Source organism: Gekko japonicus, unplaced genomic scaffold (genome assembly GCF_001447785.1).
Source record: "Gekko japonicus isolate JY-2015 unplaced genomic scaffold, Gekko_japonicus_V1.1 scaffold3085, whole genome shotgun sequence".
Lineage (NCBI taxonomy): Eukaryota > Metazoa > Chordata > Lepidosauria > Squamata > Gekkonidae > Gekko > Gekko japonicus.
The window spans coordinates 132,008-157,571 of NW_015172106.1; the positions used below are offsets into that span (position 1 = coordinate 132,008).

At 42.9% G+C, this 25,564-nt stretch overlaps 1 protein-coding gene across 1 annotated transcript; it reads left to right on the forward strand.

The window, feature by feature from the left end:
* Positions 1–25,564, forward strand: LOC107118595 (vomeronasal type-2 receptor 26-like). The gene is made up of 7 exons (XM_015420956.1): positions 1–743; positions 2,983–3,192; positions 5,886–6,177; positions 13,886–14,737; positions 16,244–16,471; positions 18,298–18,424; positions 24,636–25,564. The coding sequence occupies exons 1-7, from the start codon at positions 1–3 to the stop codon at positions 25,562–25,564; spliced, it is 3,381 nt and encodes a 1,126-aa protein (XP_015276442.1).

Below are 25,564 nucleotides of genomic sequence, written 5' to 3' on the forward strand. Positions count from 1 at the left end.
ATGGCAGGTTGGAGGGCCGAGGCTTGCAGGGCAATAGGCCTCGCCATCGCCCCTAGCACGCGAAGAGGCTATGAACGGTCAGTTCGCCAATTCGAGGAGTTTAGAAAGCTAGAGGGCTATCCCAGGGTCTGGTCCATTACGTTGGAGCAGCTGATGCATTACTGTGTTTATTTAAAGGATGCTGGTTTGGCTGTTAGCTCCATACAGGGACGTCTTTCTGCCCTTGCATTCGCTAGCAAGGCTATGGGTTTTAAGGAAGTCTCTGGGGACTTTCAGATCAGAAAAATGTTGGAAGGCTGGACCTGGGAAAGAGGGGCTGTAAAAGACCAGAGGCACCCTATTTCACCTTCAGTGCTGAAGGGATTGCAAGCAACATGGTCCAGAGTGTGCAGTTCCGGTTTTGAAGACTGCCTGTTCCATGCGGCTTCGCTGCTGGCATTCATTGCGGCGCTTAGAGTAAGCGAACTTGTAGCGACGTCCAAGACTGACCAGTCAGGCAAGTCTTTGCACATTCGGGACCTTCAATTTAAGGGAAAGGAGGTGCACATCACTATTAGGGGATCGAAAACTGACCAGCGGCATAATGGGTCGGTGGTCAAGTTGGGTGTCTGTTCCGACTCTGAGCTATGCCCTGTATTGGCTTTGTCTCAGTACAGGGCTTTTAGGGGCATGGCGGACAGATACCTCTTTATCCATGCTGATGGTGGTCCGCTGACAAAGCACCAGTTTTGGGCTTTGAAATTGTTAGTGTTAAGTCGCGAACTTAACAAGGAAGTCAGAGAGTGATTTCAGCAAGAATGCGGTTTTATTCTTCAGCTTCGTTACTTCTCCAACACGGTACAACAATCGCCAGCCAGAACCCATTAGAGAATAATACACTGGCTTGTCTATATTTAAACCTTCCCGGCTAGTGTAGCCACACCCCCTGTACAGATAACAACCTATGAGGTTGAAGAGTTAACATCCAATAACAAGCGATCCCGCTTTGCATGGTGATTGGCAGACACATTCTGGGCTAGGACTCCTATTGGTTACATTAGGATACTAGCCCAGGGCGAAGCTTAACATTGCGTTTCAATCAGGCGATTCGCATATCAGTATTTACATTCAAGTCAATACATAACAAATCCCTCCCCCCTAAGCAAAAACACTAAGTACAATCGTATTCGCTTAGATAGGTGGGCACTCTGCGTATTCTCTGAGACCTCCGCGGCGTAGGAGGTTCAGTGCACCTTTGAATTGGAGGCACTCTGCTTGACTCACTCTCGAGTGGGTCAGGTACGCTTCCATCCCTTGCAGTGGGTCCAAGAGTAGGGGTCTGCCCTTCCTCAGGGACAGTACTGGGCTCGGTAGGCTCATTCGGCTTGATTTTCCGGATCTGTTCAGAGGGGATGGTGTGCACCTTTCTGAGAAAGGAAATGACATCTTCCTTTAGGACTTGCGGCAAGGGCTTAGGTTACTCCTAGGTGTTTGAGTGGGTGCATGGGCCTAAGCAGAGGCTTGGCCCTTGCAGTGGCAGAATTAGGTTAAAATACAGTTCAGCGGCCGCAAGCACCACTTAATAACCCCGGGTGTGGGTAAAGGGGTCTGCTCGACCAGCCTTGTAGCCGTGTGGCCTGGGTGAGGCTTGCAGACTGCCTATGGGGATGGTCACGACGGAGACTCAGCACTGGCCATGCGGTGGTGCTTGAGGGCTCCTGAGGGTGCATCCCAATTTTGGCTCGGCCGGGATTGCAAGCGACTTATGGTTGGCTCCAACCCGGGGGGCCGCCGGTGTCTTGCCTCATATGGCTTGACGATGGGAGTCGAAGCGACGCCAGGCCCGGCCGTGTCGCTGTTTTTTCATTGTTGCCCTTTGCCGTTAAGTTAAAAAATTAATAATTTAATAAAGTGGCCTTATTTCATCCAACCTTGTTGTCTGACTATTTCTTCCGTCTGGGGGGGGGGGCAAACAGCTCTGTCTCCTGCTACTTCTCAGAGCCCAATATACAAAGAATGGTAAGTTTCAGGTGAAGGTGAATTGCTAAAACTCCCTTCTTAGTGAGCACCTACACCACAGTAGGAGTGCTCTCCCTGAATTTAATGTCTCTAGGTCCAGCGGTTTGGCCTGGGCATTGATTTTATAGTGAGAGGACTTTCTTTATATATATAGATGTCCCTGCAACCCTGATGCTTTTTTCAGGTTATGTTGAAAGACCTGCCTCACTTGTTCATTGCTTCAGTGTCTGGATTTAATTATTCACAATTTGTCATGTTAAGAATAAAATATATTGACAAATAAGAATATATTGACATGTTGAAAATAAAATATATTGACAATTATTGATCATAAAATACAGTGACAAATACTAATCAGCAGGGATGATTGTTAAAGGCACACTCTTTTTTATATAATTTTCATTCTTCTGTATTACTATAAAACCTGTTAAAAATAAAAATCTAGTGACAGATTTTTCCATACAAGAGTAGCAGCAAGATGCATGGTATCCAAAATATCTTCTGGTATGTCACAAGGAAATTTCCCCTGACATTTCACATCTTGGGAGACAATTTATTTTATTTTCTATATGCTACAACTTGAACCTAGAAATGACAAACTTGAACCTAGAAATGACAAACACATTCTGAACAGGCCTTTTCTTTCAACACATATAATTATCGAAATGATGGTGATTAATTCCACTCGCCCCATTTTTAAAGACTCGTCATAGACCCAGTAAACATTTGTAAATGACAATGGAACTAATGTTAAGAGTAACTTCAGTAATGTCCAGTGTGCCATTCTGATCTGAAGCTAAGAAGGACAGACGATCAATTTTCTACCAGTCTGGTGATGTATTCACTAGGATTTATAAGGCAGGCTCCAGAATAGCATCTTCATAGAATGAATGGCCATCCATATCGGTCTGGTGTAATTCCAAAGACTGTATGTATAATGTGGAAACCAGGTAGCCTGTATCTTGTGGTAAAATGTGTGTTTAGGAATGTGGCACTGGTGCATTTGCTGCTGCACCAAGTAGCAGGCAAGACAGATACAGAGAAATGTACCGTTGGTGATCCTCTCCATGTCCTTCATAGGTATTTTCAGTCAGGTGATCTCATCATAGGTGGCATTACTTCCCAGTTCTTACTGCCTTTTGTTGAGGATAACTTCAGACAACACCCTCGTCAATCAGAGATTGGTGAGAACATGTAAGGCATAATTTTTCTTGCTAACTTGTATCAAGGTGAAATGCAATAATGTAGCAAAATAAACACAGTGCAAGTTTTCTTCAAAATATATATTAGAACTTTTGGATAAAATTTTGAAATACTCTTACCAAAAATACAATTGTTTGGAATAGCAGCACACAATATATGATGAGCATTTAATACATGTAATTTTTCACTGTGAAAAGTCCTTATTACAGGATTCCATAAACACTCCAGGCAGCCAGTGCACTCTTCCAGAGTATCAGTGAGGTTCCTTGATCTTTGTCAGGACTGCTTATATGGAACTGAATAACAAAACAGAAAAAAGAAAAGTACAAAGCAATACAGCCAATAACGATGACAAACTAGAGAAATAACATATCTACAACCATGAATGAAGCGTTGTTGAACTGTAATGTGTATTTACTGAGAGCTTTGGTGAGTCATTCTATCCCTTGAAAAAATGGTTGACAGATATGCCATTTCTCTGGTTTGTCATCATTATTGGTTGTCTTGTTTTGCTTTTCCCTCCTCTTAGATCAATCTTGTGAAGTCAGTAAAGTTAAGAGAGAGAGTCACTGGCCCAAGGTTACCCAGTGAGTGTCCTGGCTGGACAATGATTTGAATCTAGGTCCTAGTTTGAAGCAGTATTTGATATAGCTAATATATCGCACTGACAGTCACAAGCCAACCTAAGCAGTTTATGTCCTTAAACATGAATTGAATCAATTAATCAGGTGATCATTAAAGTTTCCAGTATACTTCTGAACCACTATATCAGATCATATCACTGTCTTCCTGTCTGTTGCCATGCTTTGCTGGGGGGGGGGGGGGCGGAATTTTTTTTCTTTTTTTTTAAAAAAAAAAAAAAACAACAACAACAACTACAAACATTATTTCTAATGACCTTCATTTTTGTTTGTAGTATCATATCTGGTTTTCTCCTGGACATATTTTCCCTCATTCCCCCAACTAATTCATGAGCAGTCAGTTGCGGCTTCTAAAAAAACAATTACATGGATTACATAAAATTGAAACTTTTTTTTTGCCTCAGAAAAACCTCTTTTGAAGTTCTTTTCAACTTTTTAAAATTAATGTTTGGATAATGCAGAAAGCAAATCTAACTAGAGGTTTGTTTTTTTTTAAAGGAATTTCAGTTGCCTTTTAAGTTCAAATTGAATTTAAATAATACACCCAGTGATACAGGGAGTTCACATACCTTCAGAGACGGTATGCGGTTTGGTTTTTTTTTTTAGGTATTTCAGTTGCCTTTAAAATTTAAAATGCATTTGAATAACACACCCAGTGATACAGGCACTTCACATATCTTGAGAGATGGTATGCAATTTTATGCAATCTTCATTACACACAAACCGTTTTCCATTTTCCAAAGAATTCAGTCTTACTTGCAAATTCTTCTGACTGAAGACAAGAAAGTGTAAAAGTCAAAGTGTTTCCTACATAAATGATGGATTTGGCTCAAACTAATGTATCTTATTTTGGATTGTTGTTGGTGATCATTGGGAGGCTGAATACAGAATCAATCATTTTGTGGAGAGTTTTATGTTGGGAAAGAAAAATAGCAAGAACAGTGCAGGTAGCTTTGAAACTAAATTGACTTTCATTTGCATGTGGACTGGACACTTCAAAACCTATTAGGGTTTCACCTTGCAACTTCAATCTAGATATGCCAAAGATGCAGCTGTGGGCTTCTATCCCTCTAAAACCCAACTAGACATGATCTGGCTGTCGACAAGTGATAAGATGATACAGAAGCTTTAAAGATTTCTTTTGGAAGAATACATGCAGGATGAAATAATTAAAACAACAATGATCTCCTGGATGAGAGACATTGGACATTCTATAGATTTAGACAAATGGCTGAAAATGTGGAAAACAGTCAGATATATGAGATCCATAAGTTACAAAGAGAATATCTTCAAAATGTTTCATAGATGGTACTGGACGCCCAATAGATTAGCTAAGTGCCATAAATCTGCTTCTAATAATTGTTGGAAATGCAAAGGAAATGTGGGAACTTTTTTCCACATGTGGTGGCATTGTAGCAAGGCTCATAGCTATTGGTTAAAGGTACAAAAATAATATCAGAAGTTATGGAACAAAATATTTTTAACACCCAAAATGGCTTTGTTAGATATAATTCTGGATTGTTGATTTATGTTTTGACAACTGCTAGGATATTGCTGGGTAAGTTTTGGAAACTAGAAAAAAACCCGACAAGGGAGGAAATAAGGACTAAACTGCTTGAACTGATATAAATGGATAAACTAAATTTGATGTTACAAGGGAAAGACGAAGCCATTCATACGACTAGATGGGCAAGAGTGTACAAATGGATAAATAACTCTTGAAAAATGTAGACTCGAATGTATATGATCTTCTATATGTAATACTGGACAAAACTGATAAATAAAACTTTCTAAAAACCTATTAGGGTTTCTCAAAAGAATCCTTACAGACATAATAATCATACATAGCCTTACTGATAGTCAGCAAGCAGACATAATACACACTCTAAGCTTTATACTAAACATAGATATAAATAAGAAAATCCTCTGTGTATGAAGCATTTTCTTCTAAAACAAATGCCCTTGGTGTTACCCAAGAGATGAGGAAATGATTTTATGAAGCGAAAATTTCCCCTATGATGCTGTATACAACTCTCATTCTAGTGTACTGACGAAAAACTACCAGCATATTTTGGCTTTGGTATTCGCGGTGAAGGAGATCAATAAAAATCACCAGATCTTACCCAACATCACTTTGGGCTTCAACATCTATGACAGTTATTTTGATGCATGGCGGACCTATCGTGCCACACTAGGTCTTCTTTCAACATACAACAGATTCATCCCCAACTACAAGTGTGGTATCCAGAATAACCTGATTTCAGTCATTGGAGCTCTTTACACTGAAACCTCCCTCTACATAGCAGAAATTTTGGGCATCTACAAAGTTCCACAGGTAGTAGAACAGATGATCAATAAGCCATATTTTCTTTGTCTTTCCAAATATGACTTTGTGGTATGGGTAGTCTGAGACTGAGGTGGGGCTTGCATTTTTAATAATTTTCCTCAACAGAGCACAACAGAGGAGAAATGATTTCACTGGTAGGTGTTTGGGTTTTGTTTTTTTAATCTCATGCCTTTTTTTCAAACTCATTTGGATTCTCTCATGTTAAAGAAGTCTCATGAAACTGACTTCTCTGGTCTGAATGCAGAAAGAGGAGGGAAGGGGCTGTCCCTATGCTTTCCCTGTGCAGTTGACCTACACACTCTACAAGAAAAAAATCCACTTCCATAAATTTGCTTTCCTTGTCTAAATGTTGTTTTTGTGGATGGTGGGAGAAGCTCTGTGACTTGTGAAACCATACTGTATGTATTAACTTTTATTGAAGCTTTTATGGTACATTGTCTTTCCACACTGTATTAGCAGGTAGATTGAAATTATTATGTATGCCATGCAGGTTTTCTTGATATAATGGAAGATACAATTCTGTCTTTTTGGTGTTGTTCGGAAAAAGTTATCAAGAAAATGGAAGCTTACTCTGGGGAATGTCGTCAACTTGTTAACTTGATTCATGCAATATAAGCTCTTGTAGAATTCTTTCTGTATCCATGCTTGACTTCATACTTGTTTGTTACATACTTACCTGAATAATTGATACTTACCTGCCATATTATATTTACTTGATAATTTAGTTTGTTTTCTTGTTTTCTTATATGCATTGTAGCGCTGGTCTTCAAAGCTGTGTACATACTCATTATGGTATTTATAAACACAGCCTGGCACTGCACATGATTGGCTTGGGTGCATGAGGCTCCCAGCCATTGCTCCCTCCCATTTACTTCTTTATTAACTTCGTTTATACCCTCCTTTCTCCTCCATGGGGACCCAAAACAGCTTAAAGTATTTGCCTCTCCTCCATCTTATCCTTACAACAACTCTGTGAGATGCATGAGACTGAAAGTGCTTGATTGGAGCAAGGTCACCCTGCAAGCTTCCATGGCAGAGCAGGGATCTGTACCTGCATCTCTCAGATCCTAGCCAAACACCTGAACCAATGCTGCCTCTCATAAAGACTGACATTTCATTCCTAATGGAGGAAGGCAAATATGTCCTCCACATACATGTCCAGCATTGACCAGGCACGAAACAAAACAGTTTGTAATTCAGGGCTCGGTTGGACCCGGAGCGCCGAGAAGCGGCACTCCGGTAGGGAGGAGCTGAGGTGGTGGGTACATGACCAAGCCACACCCTCTGCTCCCAGCAGCCCTCAGTCGAGCCATGAGGAGGCAGAAGAAGGAAGGTAAGTTGCCTGTCCGCCTGCTCCTCAGCTTTCCCAGGCTGTGCAGCAGCACAGCGCCCCAGGAAAGGCCTGCCTGCCCATCCTTGGCTTTCTCTGTGATGTGTCTGCCTGAGAGAGAGAGAGCTAGCGAAAAGCACATGATCTCTTGTGGCTGGCGCATGCGGCTCTCCCTCTGCTCTCTCTGTGTGTGCACGTGCGCACGTGTGCCTCGCTCTTCTCCTTTCACCCAAGCAGGCAGTGTGGGTTCTAAGTGGCAGCCCCACACTCCGCTCTCCTCTCAGCGCCTTTCCCTGTGCTGCGTGGGCATCTGTGCACATATGAGGCAGGCTTCCCCATGGGATCTGGCAAGTGGGCCCACCGTGGCGCGATTGCTGCACATCACAGCTACTCAATCCCAAGCACGTCTTGCCTCCCCCCTTGCTCCCCACAACTTCCAGGTCTTGCTCTGTGTCTGGCAGTTCCCACCGCCATGGCTGGCTGCAAGCAAAACTCGGAGGCTGAGTAAGTGCAGTCCTTGATCTCCCCCTCCCTCTCACCTTCCGCCTTTGCTTTTGAAAGTGTAAAGCCCTCTGCTGCAGCCCCAAGAGCTGTTACTTCACCACTGTTACGCAAATTTAAATGATCAGGCACTCCGAGGGAAAACACTGTGGGTCTCCACTCACAAAGTGCCACCTTCCATGGTTGGGAAAAATAGGCATTTCCTGAGTGAGGCTGCAGTTAGCACTTCGTTGGGTCTTGGCCCCAGATCTAGGAGCTCTGGTTAGGATTGTGGCTGCATTTTCACGTCTGGAGATATGCAATCAGTTGGCAACAAAGAGTGATTCCGGAAGCCTGTGATTTCTGCCATCTGCCTCTACCCACCCCTCTCCCTCCCCCCAATTTTGAGGGAAGAGAAGTTTGCACTGTTTTCTGTCTGTCTGATCATAGTGATAGGAGCTTCAACTGCTTTCATTTCTTTGTCACAATAGGGTATGCCTGATGGCTGCAAGTGTGCAGTCATATGTTTTTAACATGTCTCCCCCCCCCCCGCTTGGACACTTTCAATCCAATGACAAAAGACTGAATGGTCATTGAAAGTCATATTTAGCCCGTCCAGAATGGAATGCACATGAATGGGCTTTTAAAAATTCATCAGAAATGCACTGCAGAAGAAAAAGGGAACACAGGTCAGCCGTAACTGAGCAATGGGGATCTCAATAGAATTCAAGGAGCCCCGAGGAAAGAGATGTGTGTGTGTGTGTGTGTGTGTGTGTGTGTGTGTGTGAGAGAGAGAGAGAGAAGTGGTGATGTCCAAAAGCAAATGACAGAGTCCAAACCCAAATTATACTCTCTGACCTGGAACTAATTAAAAAAAACCAAAATGACTGGATTAAGAGTCTCCAGAAAAGAATTAAGGTGAGATGGTATTGTGCAGATTAGAAGGATGGGGTCAGCGCACTGTCAAACATCTATCACACCTCTCCAAACAGCAGCTGCCTGGATAGTTGTCTTGCCTTGTTGCATCCTATACCAGCCAGCTATCCCCTTCTTAGCCTCCTTTCCCGATTGAAGAGGAATGGGCAGTCACCTGACTGAAGCCAGCTGGACTTCAGAAGCAGCAAGCAGCTGGTCCGCCTGGCTGGTTGAGCAAGCCTCTCTCGCATGTGCCCATCCCTGACCCAACCCTTCCCTCTCCTCCCTCACTTGCTGAACTGTGTTGGGGGGGCGGGAAGTGGAGAAGGTGGAGGCGAGCATGGTTGTTTGGGGAGGGCACTTGTGGCCTCCGATGCATACAGGCCTGGGTCTCAGTCCCAGAAGAAAGAGAGTTGGCACCCAGAAGGATTCCTCTTCGCTGCTGAGTGACCTCCCCCTGCCACCCTGCTCTGAACATCCAAAGAGAAGTAAGAGCCATGGCACCCTTGCTGTGTCTATACATGTGTGGGGACTTCCAAATGGCGGGGCGGGGGAGTGGCAATGTCTGCCACCCAACCCCTAGGTTGAAGACCACAACTCTAAATCATTGGGTTTTGTTTAGGCAAAAATTAGCGGATGTGATTTCGTTGTTGTTCTGGATCCAGACTTTTCAACATTATTTATTTAAAAATGGATAACCTGCTTTTCCTCTCTGAAAGTGACCTTGTTGTGGCTGACAAAAACAACACCAAATGGCAGTGATGTAAAACCCACAGTCAACGATAACAGAGAGGAAGGCTGCCAGTCAAACAGAAAAGGAACACTAAAAGCACTACAGCTATCAATGCCAAATAGAATAAAAATATATTGACCTGCTATCCTGGTATCCCCCCTCTTTACCTGACATGGGTGGTTTGTTTTCCCCCACGTGTGCCGTCAGGTAGGCTTGCCAGCTCTGAGTTGGGAAATACCTGGAGATTTTTGGGGTGGAGCCTAAGCGGTGGGTGTTGCCTTCTGACACACTTCTGGTGATGTCATGGGGTGTGGCATATGCAAATAAGTCATACTAATGAGTTATGCTAATGAGCTCCTGCACCTCTTTTTCTATGAAATTACCCCTGTAATGCTGATTAGATTTTTGTAACATTTTCACTACACCTGATTTCACCCATGCCTAAGAGTCATAATGAAGGTTTAATTTTCTATTTAACTCATTACCAATGTATCTGGTGGGTTGCTGAAGTTGTGGAGGAGCAGCAGCAGCATGAGAGAAACGGATGGGTTGTTTTGTTGATTCCTGCAGTGCAGCCCGGGCTATTGTGCTTGGCTTTGACCCAGTCTCCAAGGCAACACAATGGAAGAAGGCCACAAGTTGATGCTTCCTCCTGAATGGCTCTTCAGTCCACTAGGGACTCTAGGAGTTGGTAGCACTGGCACAAGGGAGAATGGCACATCCCCTTCCTGCTACTTACACCCCACCTTATAGGGCTGCTGAGTAAATGCCAGACAATGTGCTTACTTGACTACTAGAAGGGGAGGAAAGAGTACTAGTAATAATTACACTTGGAATTCATGTATTCTGTTTCAAACTAGACTATATAGACATCATGAAACCTTAGACTTCATTTCAAGATCCACCATTGGATGAACAGGCAAATGATCTCAGGACCAAAGCATGGGGGAATGATTACATTTTACAGGGAACCAGGGGGCATTAGCCCCTTCTCATATTATGGTGCACTTATTTCTTTTAGAAAATATAAAAGAGGTTTCCAGGTAATCATTCATGAGATCGTATATGTACGGTGAATTGTACATGAGAGGATGAAGTTCTGTGTTACAAGATTTCACTGGGCCCAGAAGAATTAGGGTTTGGTCTTGTATGTTCTTGTGCAAAAATGTTGCTGTGACTGTGAGGCAAGTACATATCGCCTCCCCATCCTTTCTTTTGCTGGCTCACCTGGCACATGCCCTCCTTGTTCTGATGGGCACTTCACTGCTTAAGAATGAAGGACATCTGGTTATTCAAAGGAAACCAAGAATAACTGATATAGTGAAAAACTGAACAGTTTTTTTTAAAAAAATTATACACTTGTGAGAAATAGAGGACAAAAATCTCTTCAGGATCAGGCACAGTGCCTTACATTTTTGTGCCCTTAAAGCCCCTATCAGTACGTGGATAGAGAACTGCCAAAAGTACAAGCTGGGTTTCGAAGAGGTAGAGGAACTAGAGATCAAATTGCCAACATTCGCTGGATTATGGAGAAAGCAAGAGAGAACCAGAAAAACATCTACTTCTGCTTCATTGACTATGCTAAAGCTTTTGACTGTGTGGATCACAACAAACTATGGCAGGTCCTTAAAGAGATGGGAGTACCAGACCACCTCACATGTCTCTTGAGAAACCTGTATAAGGGCCAAGAAGCGACAGTTAGAACCGGATATGGAACAACTGATTGGTTTAGCATAGGAAAAGGAGTACGACAAGGATGTATATTGTCACCTTGCTTATTTAATATATATGCAGAGTACATCATGCGAAATGCTGGCCTGGATGAATCACGAGCGGGAATTAAGATTGCTGGGGAAAAGATCAACAACCTCAGATATGCAGACGAAACCACTCTAATGGCAGAAAGTGAAGAGGACCTAAAGAGCCTCCTGCTCAGAGTAAAAGAGGAGAGCGCAAAAGTGGGCTTGAAGCTCAACGTAAAAAAAACTAAGATCATGGCATCCGGCCCCATCACTCCTTGGCAAATAGAAGGGGAAGTCGTGGAAGTGGTGACAGACTTCACGTTCCTGGGATCCCAGATCACCGCAGACTGCGACAGCAGCCATGAAATTAAAAGACGCCTGCTCCTTGGGAGGAAAGCGATGGCGAACCTAAACAGCATGATAAAAAGTAGAGACATCACCCTGCCAACAAAAGTCTGCATTGTCAAAGCAATGGTATTTCCAGTAGTCATGTATGGCTGCAAGAGTTGTACTATAAGGAAGGCCGAGCGCCGAAGAATAGATTCTTTTGAACTATGGTGCTGGAGAAGACTCTTGAGAGTCCCTTGGACTGCAAGAAGATCAAATCAGTCAATCCTAAAAGAAATCAACCCTAACTGTTCCCTGGAAGGCCAGATAATGAAACTGAAGCTCAAATCCTTTGGCCACCAAATGAGAGGGAAGCACTCACTGGAGAAGACCCTGATGCTTGGAAAGATTGAAGGTCAAAGAAGACGGGGACGGTAAAGGATGAGATGGTTGGACAGTGTCATAGATGCAACGAACATGAAATTGAGCAAACTTCAGAGGACGGTGGAAGACAGGAAGGCCTGGCATGATCTGGTCCATGGGGTCGCGAAGAGTTGGACTTGACTGTGCGACTGAACAACAAAAGCCCCTATGCTTTCCTCTTTGTCTTAATTAGCATATATATAGGAGATTACTCTGATACTTCATTTTTTTTTCAGGGCTGCTTTAACTTCCTAATCTGCACCTGGCCAGAAATTCTATGAATAAATATGGTTGTCATATGATTGGACTCCGAATGAAAAGTCAAACATGAGTAACATAGCTTGATTTGTAGTCACAGAGCATTTGGGGTGGGGGATTTTAGGGCATCCCTAAGAGGCTATACTTCAAATAGATTAAAAATTGCAAGCAGTTTGCTTGAAAGTGTTGCACATACCTACCACGTTTGTGATTGTGTTTGTGTGGGAATATCTCTCTTCTTCTCCACCTACTTATCCCTTTATCTTTCTATAGTTCACTTACGGCTCCACACCAAGGATAAATAATAAAGCAGAGACCATTTCCTTCTACAAAATGGTCCCTAATGAAGCCTATGAATATATTGGGATTCTCCAGCTACTACTACATTTCAGGTGGATGTGGGTTGGAGTCCTTGCAGCAGGTAATGATGTGGGAGAACGATTTGTGCAGACAATCCTTACAGTTTTCCCCCTCAAAGGCATCTGCTTTGCCTTCGTAGGAAGACTAATGACAATTTATACTGGTAACCTACTTGACTTCATCGATTTGTTGGTGTCAACATATAAGGTTTTCACGGAAAGTAATGCTAATGTAGTCATTGTTTATGAGGAACATATGATACATTTGAGATGGTTATTATATTTACCGGAAATGGGAATGGTGACCATGGAGCCTAAAGGTAAAGTGTGGATTATGACCACTCAAATGGTGTTGATGTCATTGATTTATCAAAGGAGTTGGGATATACAAGATATCCATGGTGCTCTGTCCTTCACAGTTCATTCAAATGAAGTTCTAGGATTCCAGGATTTTCTTCGGACCAGAAACCATTTCTGGACAAAAGAAGATGGTTTCATCAGAAACTTCTGGGAACAGGCATTCAGTTGTGTATTCCCAAATCCATTTGTTAGCAAGGAAAGTGAGAAAACTTGTACTGGAGCAGAGAAGCTGGAGAGCCTTTCAAAGTTATTGTTTGAAATGAACATGATGGGCCAGAGCTACAACATCTATAATGCTGTCTATGCCATAGCACATGCTTTACATGCCATGCAGTCATATCGGCACAAACACAGAGCAAGTGTTGACAGAAGGATACTGAATCTTCAGGATCCACACTCATGGCAGGTAACAGTGATACGTGGTGGTGCAATAATAATCCCCAGTTCAGGGGTCATTTCGTAGAAAAAGAGGTGCAGGAGCTCATTAGCATAACTTATTAGTATAACTTATTGAATATGCCACGCCCCCTGACATCACTGGAAGTGTGTCAGAAGGCAACATCCACCGCTCAGGTTCCACTTGGTCTTAAAGGTGCCACTGGACTGTTTTGGATTGCTAGCTGGGGGGGGGGGCGCAGATCTGTCCTCACAGAGGAGGGAGAGCTTGTACCTGAAGGTGGGCTGGGGGGGGGCTCTGCAACTTACCTGGCTGCTTCTTGTTCCTCGTTCTCTTCTTCTCCACCTACCCATCCACTTTATCTTTCTATAGTTCACTTACGGGTCTGTGCCAAGGATGAATGATGAAGCAGAGACCATTTCCTTCTACAAAATGGTCCCTAATGAAGCCTATGAATATACTGGGATTCTCCAGCTACTACTGCATTTCAGGTGGACATGGGTTGGAGTCCTTGCAGCAGGTGGTGACGTCGGAGAAAGATTTGTGCAGACAATAATTTCAGTTTTCCCCCTCAGAGGCATCTGTTTTGCCTTCTTAGGAAGACTAATGACACTTTATATGGGAAACTTTCTTGAATTCATGAATTCGTTGGTGTCAACATATAATATGTTCACAGAAAGCAATGCTAATGTAGTCATTGTTTATGAGGAACATATGATACATTTGAGATGCTTATTATATTTACCAGAAATGGGAATGGTGACCATGGAGCCTAAAGGTAAAGTGTGGATTATGACCGCTCAAATGGTGTTGATGTCATTGATTTATCAAAGGAGTTGGGATATACAAGATATCCATGGTGCTCTGTCCTTCACAGTTCATTCAAATGAAGTTCTAGGATTCCAGGATTTTCTTCGGACCAGAAACCATTTCTGGACAAAAGAAGATGGCTTCATCAGAAACTTCTGGGAACAGGCATTCAGCTGTGTATTCCCAAATCCATTTGTTAGCAAGGAAAGTGAGAAAACTTGTACTGGAGCAGAGAAGCTGGAGAGCCTTTCAAAGTTATTGTTTGAAATGAACATGATGGGCCAGAGCTACAACATCTATAATGCTGTCTATGCCATAGCACATGCTTTACATGCCATGCAGTCATATCGGCACAAACACAGAGCAAGTGTTGACAGAAGGATACTGAATCTTCAGGATCCACACTCATGGCAGGTAACAGTGATACGTGGTGGTGCAATAATAATCCCCAGTTCAGGGGTCATTTCGTAGAAAAAGAGGTGCAGGAGCTTACAAAAGTGTAAGCTTCCATGTGCAAAGAACACTTCTTCAGACAAATGGAGTGAAATCTCCTCAAGGGTTACTTACTGGAGAAAAGAGGGTGGGGGGCAGCTGTTAGAAGGGGCCACTCAGAGCCAAGATGCCTATGCAGAGCTGAAATTGGATCAATTTCCACCTGATCCAGTTTCAGTTCTGCAAATGCATCTTGGCTCTGAGTCGCCCCACTAATGGCTGCCCCCCACCCTCTTTTCTCCAGTAAGTAACCCTTGAGGAGATTTCACTCCATTTGTTTGGAGAAGTGTTCTTTGCACATGGAAGCTTACACTTTTGATAAAGTTTTGTTGGTCTTAAAGGTGCCACTGGACTCCTATGTTGTTCTGTTAATTAAATTAACATTCCATTTTTCTCCCCAAAGAGACACAAAGCAGCTTACAAGAATAAGAGAGACAAAAGTACAGATCCATCAGCACCCCCATTCCCCTAGCAAATTATATGCTGGGCTGCTCCAGAAATTCTACAGCAGGCTTTTCCAAAGACCCTGGCTATGGATCTGAGCCAACATACCAAGGGCCAAGATGCCTTTGGTTCTTAAATTTCAGCTTATGCCAAGAGCCTGTGTCTTTGGCCACATGCAGGCTTTAAAACAGGAAGGGGAGAAACCATTGTTCAGCAGCGTGTTGCTTTTTACTTGTGAACATTGTGGCAACATAATCGAAGAAGGTTATTTGTGGACCATAGGTTGATTTTATAACTACTGGGCTAGTGATTGCACTAAAAAGGTTGTATGTGCATATTTACCCTGTGCCTGGTTATTTTTCTTCTGAACAATTTTCTTTATGGTCCTGATTGAATTTGTATTTTGTATATATTTTTGATTGTGTTTTTATGAATGTAACTATTTACCATCTAGCCACATTTGTATGACCTCTGAGGAAGGCCGATTCGGCCGAAACGCGTCAGGTCATTTTTTTAGCCCTGGTTATGATTATGGTTTATGTATATTGGTTGTAATTGGGCCCCTATATATGTTTTAATTTGATATTATCAATAAATACATGTACCTCTTTTTATAAATAGTTTTTATATTGGCCCTCCTTTCCACTAACCTTTGTTTGGTTTTCAAGATATTCTTCACCCTCTTCCCCCTTCACTTAAGGGAGCATACACTACACTGTTCATGGGTCTATGATTGCATATACAATATCTAGCATCCAGGGCCATGGCATATGCTTTAGATTATTAGCCGGGTGCCTTGCTGAGTGTCCCATGTTCACCAGCTGCTATCATCAGTTGCACCAGTTCAAACAGAAGGACTGGGAAAAGCCTCTGTCTGACACATTTGGAAGCAGTTGCCAATGCATGTAAACATCACTTGACTATTATATATTATCAGTTTGCATCTTTTAAATGTTTATATTTTCTTTTCTTTATACAATTCAGCTGCACCACTTTCTACGTGATATCTCTTTTAACAACAGTGCTGGAGACAAGATTTCCTTTGATCAGAACAGGGAACTGATAGGGGGATTTGAAATCATGAACTTGCTCACTTTCTCCAACCAATCATTCCACAGAGTGAAAGTAGGAAGACTGGATCCCCACGCTTCCCAAAACAACATGCTCACCATTCATGACCAATCCATCACGTGGCATAGCAGTTTTAAAGAGGTAGGTAGTATCTGAGGGAAGATAACCTGGTAGTGCTTCCATTCTGAATGAATTATTCTTGGCATGCACGGTGGATTATCTTTAAGCAATGGCATCCTCATGTTTCAGATGTTTCTGTGTGTATCTTTGGATGTACAAATTAGGGGTGTTAAAAACATGTTTTAATTCTGTATCATAATTTCAGAAAGGACAAGATCATTTTTTTATTACATGTCAGGTGTGTGTTTACGATATCAGAAAATCATGTTGGATTGGGTGTCTGGCCATTTCTTTTACTATAGAAGAAAATGGGGAGGAAATGGCAGATTTCTGGAACAGCTGTCGTTTCACCAAATGACACCAAAGTTTTAGCAAAACAAGGACTTCCTCTCTACTAAGGACCTCTTTTCAAGAGAATTGGACAAGAGGGGTCCCATTTAGAGCCTTCTCAACAGACCGCCACCAGTTACCCTTATCCCCAGAGGAAAAGAGAAAAGCTAGCTAGCCATTAGTAATTATCAAAAAATAGTCCAGACTGTACTTCAGGGAAGGGTGCAGACTGGAGTCCAAGGACCAGGCCAGGGTCTGCCTACTCCAAGCAAGGTCCAGGCAGGATCCTCTCATGCAACTCCATGACTTCAGTTGCCAGACGTACACCACAAGAAGATTGAGGGAAGTTTCTATATAGGGTAGTGTGATTGGCTAAGGGCAGGTCTGCTTATCCCTATTTGGACCAGGTTGGCTGGGAAACTAATTTTCTGCAATTAGATTAACAAATTGGAAGCAGACAACTGAGAATAAGCCTCCTGATCTAATTCTGGAAGGCTTTTCATGACTTAAATGTTGTCTCTGATGATCAGAAAGTCAGATAATTGGGGTGGGGGGGAAGAAATATCCTAGTATAAATGCATGTGGTGTTCTGGAGATATCCAGCTATTTCCTCTTTTCACAGAAAGATGACTTGATAAAATTCTACAGGACGGATGTTAGTTAGTGAAGAAACAAAACGGAGGGGGGCAATATGAACCCAAAAACTATGAACTTTTCTGAATGCACATATCTCTCCTTTGGGTGTTTGGAATAGGCCCTGGGAGTTGTCAAACACACTGATTTCTCTCACCAAAATACAACTGTGATGACAGGGGTGATTTTTTTTTACACTAAACTACACTGGGATTTGTCTTCAAACAGTGAGTGAATACAAAGTGTGTGATTTTTTCCACACTATAGTCATAGTTTTAGCTTATACAAATATCTTTATTTGATACCAACATTGCCAACAGTCCGCAGGTATGTCTTCAGAAGTGAATTCTACTGTAGGAAACATTAATCTATTTTTTTAAAAAAGTTCTTATTATGATACCAAAAGGATCTCCCTCCCTCCCTCCCTCCCTCCCTCTCCCTCTCTCTCTGTAACAAACTAACATAGCTATCCATCTGAAATCTAGGTCTTTAAAGACATAAAAATACCCACATATGGGTCCGATCACACACAGAAGTAGCCGCTAAATATGCACAAATGCCGGGCACGATCACACGGGAACATCTGGCAAGTGTCTGTCACCAACCCGTTTCACACGGTCAAAGATGGGGAGTTAAAAATACTGGGGAAAGTGCAGTATTAAATGGGTTTGCGATGGGCCACAGACAGACTTCCTCACGTGATTGCTTCGCTGCACTCCCATTGCGTCAGTGATCCCTCATTGCAGCATGCCGGACACACACGGTGGTAGGAAGAAACCAAATTCAGCCACTGCTGTGTCTGATCGCACAGTGGTGGGTCAAATTACTGCAGCACATGTTTTCCTAAATGGTAATAATATTTTATTTTCCTATGTGATAACCAGAAATTGCCTGTTTCTCTGTGTACTGAGAGCTGCCAACCGGGTTATAGGAAGAGAAGGCAGGAAGGGAAGCCATTTTGTTGTTACGATTGTATTCCCTGTACAAGAGGAAAGATTGCAAGCCAGAAAGGTAAGAGATCATGCTACTGGACTTAGGCAGCTGTAACTCTGCTTAGGGTGGTGCTGGTTTTGTTCAAACCTGATAGGTCTGCATAGACCAAAATTACTGCTGCCACTGTTGTTATTCAAAAGTTCCAGTTTATGACATGTTGTTAGGGTTGCCAAGTGTACTCACCCCTCGGAGCGGGGGAGCCTCACTACCCTCCGGGAGTTTGCGATGGGCACGTGCACGCGCGCACAAAGGGCGCGCGTGCCGGCAGCACATCACAAGAAGTGACGTGCTACGTGCTCACGTTGGGAGCGTGGCCCAGATCGTCGGGGGGAAAGCCATGTGATTTCCCCCCCCATGATCTGGGCCACGCCCCCAATGCGAGGTGCGTGATGTGGCTGCATCACCTCTGGTGATGCAGCTTCGGGGGTGGAGTTCCCCCTGGGGCTCGATTCCGCCGCCGCGGAAATCGGGCCTCCAAAGCGGGGAATTCCCCGCCCCCCCGGGCCCATTTGGCAACCCTACATGTTGTCTCCCCATTAAAAATAAAACTCCACTGTTTCCCTCTGACCATACTAACAAAAAACAATAGTGATGAAATAAAAATGAGTGCCTGTTCTGTATAGTTATCGGATAAAATGGCATAAAATAGGTCAATGAAAAGGCTCATGATGACAATGTAAGAGAATAAAAGAAACATGACCTAGTGCAACATTTCTAATCACTGACCATACAAGCTCTGTTAGGTCACAGGAATTGATAAACCTTTTTATTTTCTCAAAGGGGGGATATTTCCCACCCCCTGCCCTTCCTGGATTTTTGTGAGTAAGCCTTTACTTCCAATACAAACAGCAGTGGGAACTAAGATGTGTCAGGATGGTCTGATACCCTTCTTTTTTGGGACTGCAAGCCCCGCCATCATCCTGAAGCTGGAAGCCAGTTTTGAGACTCCTCTATTTTTGCATGAGCTATACCTGCCACTGAGTATTCCAAACTTCTGTTTGGAATAGCATGGAGGGGGTGGTTTCCTGCAATAACCTGGGCAAGAATGTTCGGATACCTGTCATTTAGGCACTGCGACTTGAATCATCATCCTGAAGAGGCTGGGGTTGGAAATATCTTGGGTTGAGTTGCTCTGATTCGCTTTGTTTGAGGCAGGGCAACTCCATCATTCTGAAGCCAGTGGCCAATTTTGAGGCCCCTAGCTTTAGTTTCAGAGTTGTTCTGCCAGCCAGAGGCAACCATAGCTTCCAATATAAGAAGCAAGGAGGTGGGGGCTCAGTGATGGCCAATTTTGAGGTGTCTGACTTTATTTTATGAAGAGTTCACCTTGCCACAAATTGGTGGATGGGCTGGCAGACTGATCGACAGATGGATCCTTTTATTTTAGATACACAAACTGGACCATTTATTTTATTTTATTTATTATTACATTTCTATCCTGCCCTCCCCAGCGAATGGGCTCAGGGCGGTTCACATTCAGGGGCAACATTATTTCTGCCTCATCCACCATTATTTCTGCTTCATCCCCACCAAATAAAAACCTCAAGCTTGCCCCATTTTTTTCTGTCCTGTTTTCTTTATATATATATATAAAGTGAATACACACACACACACACACACACACACACACACTTTATTAGGTTTTTCATAACAGACAAAAAAACAAACAGGAAAAAAGGACATTGAACAATAGTTTTCTGCAACATAGAGAGATACAGATCACACATTTGTTCTCATTTTAACAATGTTTTCAACAATATTTAAATGCATAGTTCTAGCAGTTTATAGCTTCCAACATAACCATTGACCCCTGATAGAAAGTTTTCTGGATCTACATTTCTACTCGGTGAAATTCCTTGGCAATATACCTTCAGCACTCATTCTTATCCCTTAGATATACAAATCACTAATCTAAACTGAGGCCCACATTTCTGTTTCTATTCTTTAGGTTTAAATACCAACCATTACTTTATCAACCATTTTCTAATCAGTGAATGTTCCCTACTGTTCTAAAACTCAATTCTCTCAGTATCCCAGGAAAAATACTTATTTTTTATTCTCTTGCTCTTTTATTCTATACCTAGTCACTACTTTCATGTCTCTTTGTGCCATTTTTTTAACCGTATGCACCTCTTTTTCTGTGAAATGACCCCTGAATATTGGCATGTAAATAATGATGTTAATTTGGGGCCAGAGTCTTGATTTATTAGGGTGACTCCCTACTCGTAGGGCTGCTGGAAGAGCTCCATCTTGCAGGCCCTGCAGAACTGTAAGAGGTCCCGCAGGACCCTGATGTCATCCAGGAGCTCATTCTACCAGTGCGGAGCTTCCACTGAAAAAGCCCTGGCCCTCATCATAGCCAGCCTGGCTTCTCTGGGGCCTGGCAAGGCCAGACAGTTTTGGGACCCCGATTGTAGTGCTCTCAGGGGAGCATATGGGAAAAGGCAGTCCCTTAGATATGTAGGCCCCTGACCATATAGGGCTTTAAAGGTAAGAACCAGAACCTTGAACAAAATTCAGTATGCTATAGGTAGCCAGTGCAGTACTTTTAGCGCAGGCTGGATGTGCTCCTGCATAGGGAGACCCAACAACAGCCTGGCCACTGCATTCTGCACCAGCTGCAGCCTCTGGATTTGGGACAAGGACAGCCCCATATAGAGAGCATTGCAGTAATCCGATCTCGACGTGACCATTGCATGGATCACCATTGACAGGTCATTGTGTTCAAGGAAGGGAACCAACTGCTTGATCAGCCAGAGATGATAAAAGGCTGACTTCACAGTAGCTGCTACCTGGGCCTCCATCATTAAAGAGGCATCCAGGAGCACTCCCAAACTTCTAATCTCCAGTGCTGGCACCAATGGTGCCCCATCAAAGATCGGGAGTGGGATCCCTACCACTGGACCTCTCCAACTCAGGCATAGGTCCTGCATCTTCATCAGATTCAATTTCAATCGACTCAGTCTAAGCCAACCAACTAAGCCAACATCCATCAAGGTTTTTCATTTCTTTGGGCTACATTAATATTTTTGCACATTCTTCCCTTATAGTATCTGTGGTTTCAACCCATAGTTCTTTTAGTTCATGTTCACTTGAATTTAGGAATGCAAGTCTATTCTTTACATGATCTTTAAACTTTTCAGGAATATTGCTTGTATTGTATTTTGACAATGCAAAAGTTTGGGGTTTTCCCCCAGCTTTATTCTAATTTTCAGTATTAACAATTCATGGTTCCACAATCAGCTCCTGGTCATGTTATAGCAGAGAGAATAGAACTTCTCCATCTTCTATTTGATTTCTTTATGGGCTATCAGTTGATGTCCATGTATACTATCATCTGATTGGTTACCTGAAATGTGCTTGCAATGGACAAATTGTTCTCTTCACAGAATTCTATGAATCTCTCTTTCATTTCATGCTCCTAGCCCAACTGTTCTGACAGTTTTTTTATTATCCTTTATTTTTACCAGGAGCCTGGATTATTCCAGATGACGGGCACGCTGGCGATCCCACGGCCGCGCTTGATGCGGCGTTCCCAGTAAGTCCTCCTCTGGGAGTGGGGTTTTTTTACTGCGGGTTTTCGGCCTGAAGGGCCGGATTGGGGACGGGTGTGCGCCGCTTCCCAGATGTTGCGGTGAGATCCCACCCGTTTGCTTTGCCCCCAATCCGTCCCTCTCCCGGGCCAAAACCTTCCGTGTGACCGGGGCCTTAGTTAAGTTAAGTAGCCTTTATTGGCATGGAGATTAGAGTCCACGCTCCTAACCACTACACTAATCTGGCTCTCAAAACTATACATGGAGTTTCAGTGACTTCAGGAAAAGCTGCCACTGAAAGAGGAGAAAGAGAAATGATAAAACTCCATGCAGCAAGGAGGAAGGGCTCTTTTGGTGTTGATTCCATTGAGGAAGACAGAACTCTTTACTGAGGTATGGAGGAGGTGGCCATTGCCATGTGCTAGCCTGCACACCAGAAGGAGGCTTGAAGGTAATGCAGCTCCTGTAAAAATCTCTAACTTTTGTAGCTAAGGAGCCTGCCTTATATTTAACATTTGATAGAGCATGTATAGAGGGAGGGACAGGGGAATTGCATTTTACCCTTTTCTTTTTAATCCCTTGCTCAGTCTTGTGCTGTGCTGATAATATGCTTGTGAACATATTCTTTTAAATAAATACTTGTTATTAACTTTTGATCCTGGTAGTGTTTCTCTGGGCCACACAGACCTCTACCGTCTTTGACACATTGTTTTAAAAGGAGCACAGGAGGAAGAGGAGGGCAATCAGTTGGCAAGTGGAAGGGAAGCTGGGAGCCCTGACCCTCTCAGTGGGCAATTCCTACAAAGTTTAGGTGGTGGTGGCAGTTGGACAGAGAGATAGAAAGGCCCCTCTTGGTGCTCGGAAAACCTTGGAGGGCAGGAGGGAACAGGGCCTGCAGATCAGAGATAGGACCATTCCACCACAAATACTATAAAATTGTTAATGTTGTTGTTGTTAACTTTATGCCAGATTCAAATTTTAATTTCCATGGCATTATCCTGACTTTCAGATCAGCTTTTTTCTTTACATATAAGACAATTCATGTGAGAAATGATGTTTGAGGACATTCAAAATAACTGCTTTCATTTCCAGACATGAATGACTGCTTTAAATGCCCAGAAGATCAAAATTTCAATCGACTCAGTCTAAGCCAACCAACTAAGCCAACATCCATCAAGGCTTTTCATTTCTTTGGGCTACATTAATATTTTTGCACATTCTTCCCTTATAGTATCTGTGGTTTCAACCCATAGTTCTTTTAGTTCATGTTCACTTGAATTTAGGAATGCAAGTCTATTCTTTACATGATCTTTAAACTCTTCAGGAATATTGCTTGTATTGTATTTTGACAATGCAAAAGTTTGGGGTTTTCCCCCAGCTTTATTCTAATTTTCAGTATTAACAATTCATGGTTCCACAATCAGCTCCTGGTCATGTTATAGCAGAGAGAATAGAACTTCTCCATCTTCTATTTGATTTCTTTATGGGCTATCAGTTGATGTCCATGTATACTATCATCTGATTGGTTACCTGAAATGTGCTTGCAATGGACAAATTGTTCTCTTCACAGAATTCTATGAATCTCTCTTTCATTTCATGCTCCTAGCCCAACTGTTCTGACAGTTTTTTATTATCCTTTATTTTTCACTTTTACATCCCACTTACATCCCAGTTATCAGCACATCTTGTTTAGGTGTATGATCAAATTCTTCTTCGACATTTGCATAAAAACGTTCACTTTTCCCCAGATTAGAGTCAGTTAGGCCCCTGCCACATGGGGGGGAAACGCACAGGCAAAGTGCGGCTTTTTAAAGCCGCACCAAAAGAGACACGCAGTGGCGGGATCACATAGATCCCCTGAGCCGCCCCCGGCACGATCAGATGCCGGGGGGAAGCCACTGAAAGAGGAGAAAGAGAAATGATAAAACTCCATGCAGCAAGGAGGAAGGGCTCTTTTGGTGTTGATTCCATTGAGGAAGACAGAACTCTTTACTGAGGTATGGAGGAGGTGGCCATTGCCATGTGCTAGCCTGCACACCAGAAGGAGGCTTGAAGGTAATGCAGCTCCTGTAAAAATCTCTAACTTTTGTAGCTAAGGAGCCTGCCTTATATTTAACATTTGATAGAGCATGTATAGAGGGAGGGACAGGGGAATTGCATTTTACCCTTTTCTTTTTAATCCCTTGCTCAGTCTTGTGCTGTGCTGATAATATGCTTGTGAACATATTCTTTTAAATAAATACTTGTTATTAACTTTTGATTCTGGTAGTGTTTCTCTGGGCCACACAGACCTCTACCGTCTTTGACACATTGTTTTAAAAGGAGCACAGGAGGAAGAGGAGGGCAATCAGTTGGCAAGTGGAAGGGAAGCTGGGAGCCCTGACCCTCTCAGTGGGCAATTCCTACAAAGTTTAGGTGGTGGTGGCAGTTGGACAGAGAGATAGAAAGGCCCCTCTTGGTGCTCGGAAAACCTTGGAGGGCAGGAGGGAACAGGGCCTGCAGATCAGAGATAGGACCATTCCACCACAAATACTATAAAATTGTTAATGTTGTTGTTGTTAACTTTATGCCAGATTCAAATTTTAATTTCCATGGCATTATCCTGACTTTCAGATCAGCTTTTTTCTTTACATATAAGACAATTCATGTGAGAAATGATGTTTGAGGACATTCAAAATAACTGCTTTCATTTCCAGACATGAATGACTGCTTTAAATGCCCAGAAGATCAATATCCAAATAAGGACCGTGATTCATGCATTCCAAAGAAGATAAGCTTCTTGTCATATGAAGATCCCCTGGGGATCAGTTTAGCTGTTTTGGCACTTTCATTTTCTTGGCTCACCATTTTGATATTGGGAAACTTTATGAGGTACCACAATACTCCCATCGTCAAAGCCAACAACCGCAATCTGACTTATGGTCTTCTCATCTCCATCCTGCTCTGCTTCCTTTGTGCCTTGCTATTTATTGGGCAGCCTGAGAGGGTGACATGCCTCACACGACAAATTGCTTTTGGCATCATCTTCTCAATAGCTGTATCTTGCGTGCTGGCAAAGACTGTCACTGTGGTTCTGGCTTTTATGACCACCAAACCAGGGTCCAAGAGTAGGAAATGGGTGGGGAAGGCCTTAGGTAACTGCATTATTCTTTCCTGCTCACTTATCCAAGCAGGCATTTGTGCTATATGGTTGGGAGTCTCTCCCCCATTCCCAGATGTTGATGTCAATTCCATGAGCGAAGAAATCATCTTGGGATGTAATGAGGGATCACCTACTTTGTTTTACTGTGTCTTGGGCTATATGGGCTTCTTGGCCTGTGTCAGTTTCATGGTGGCTTTCCTTGCCAGAAATTTACCTGACAGTTTTAATGAAGCCAGGTTTATCACATTCAGCATGTTGGTGTTTTGCAGTGTTTGGTTATCCTTTGTTCCAGCCTATCTGAGCACCAAGGGAAAAAACATGGTAGCTGTAGAGATCTTCTCTATCTTGGCTTCCACTGCTGGGTTGCTAGGTTGTATCTTTTTCCCTAAGTGTTACATCATCATGTTTCAGCCTGAGCTAAACAACAGGAAACAGCTAATTAAAAGAACAACATCAATATGTGCCATTAAAGTGTATATGTAG

Coding starts and splice junctions, on each gene's coding strand:
- LOC107118595 (XM_015420956.1), top strand. CDS start 1: ATGGCAGGTTGGAGGGCCGAGGCTTGCAGGGCAATAGGCCTCGCCATC. Junction 6,178..13,885: donor GCATCTACAAAGTTCCACAG/GTAGTAGAACAG, acceptor ATCTTTCTATAG/TTCACTTACGGGTCTGTGCC. Junction 14,738..16,243: donor AGGATCCACACTCATGGCAG/GTAACAGTGATA, acceptor TATACAATTCAG/CTGCACCACTTTCTACGTGA.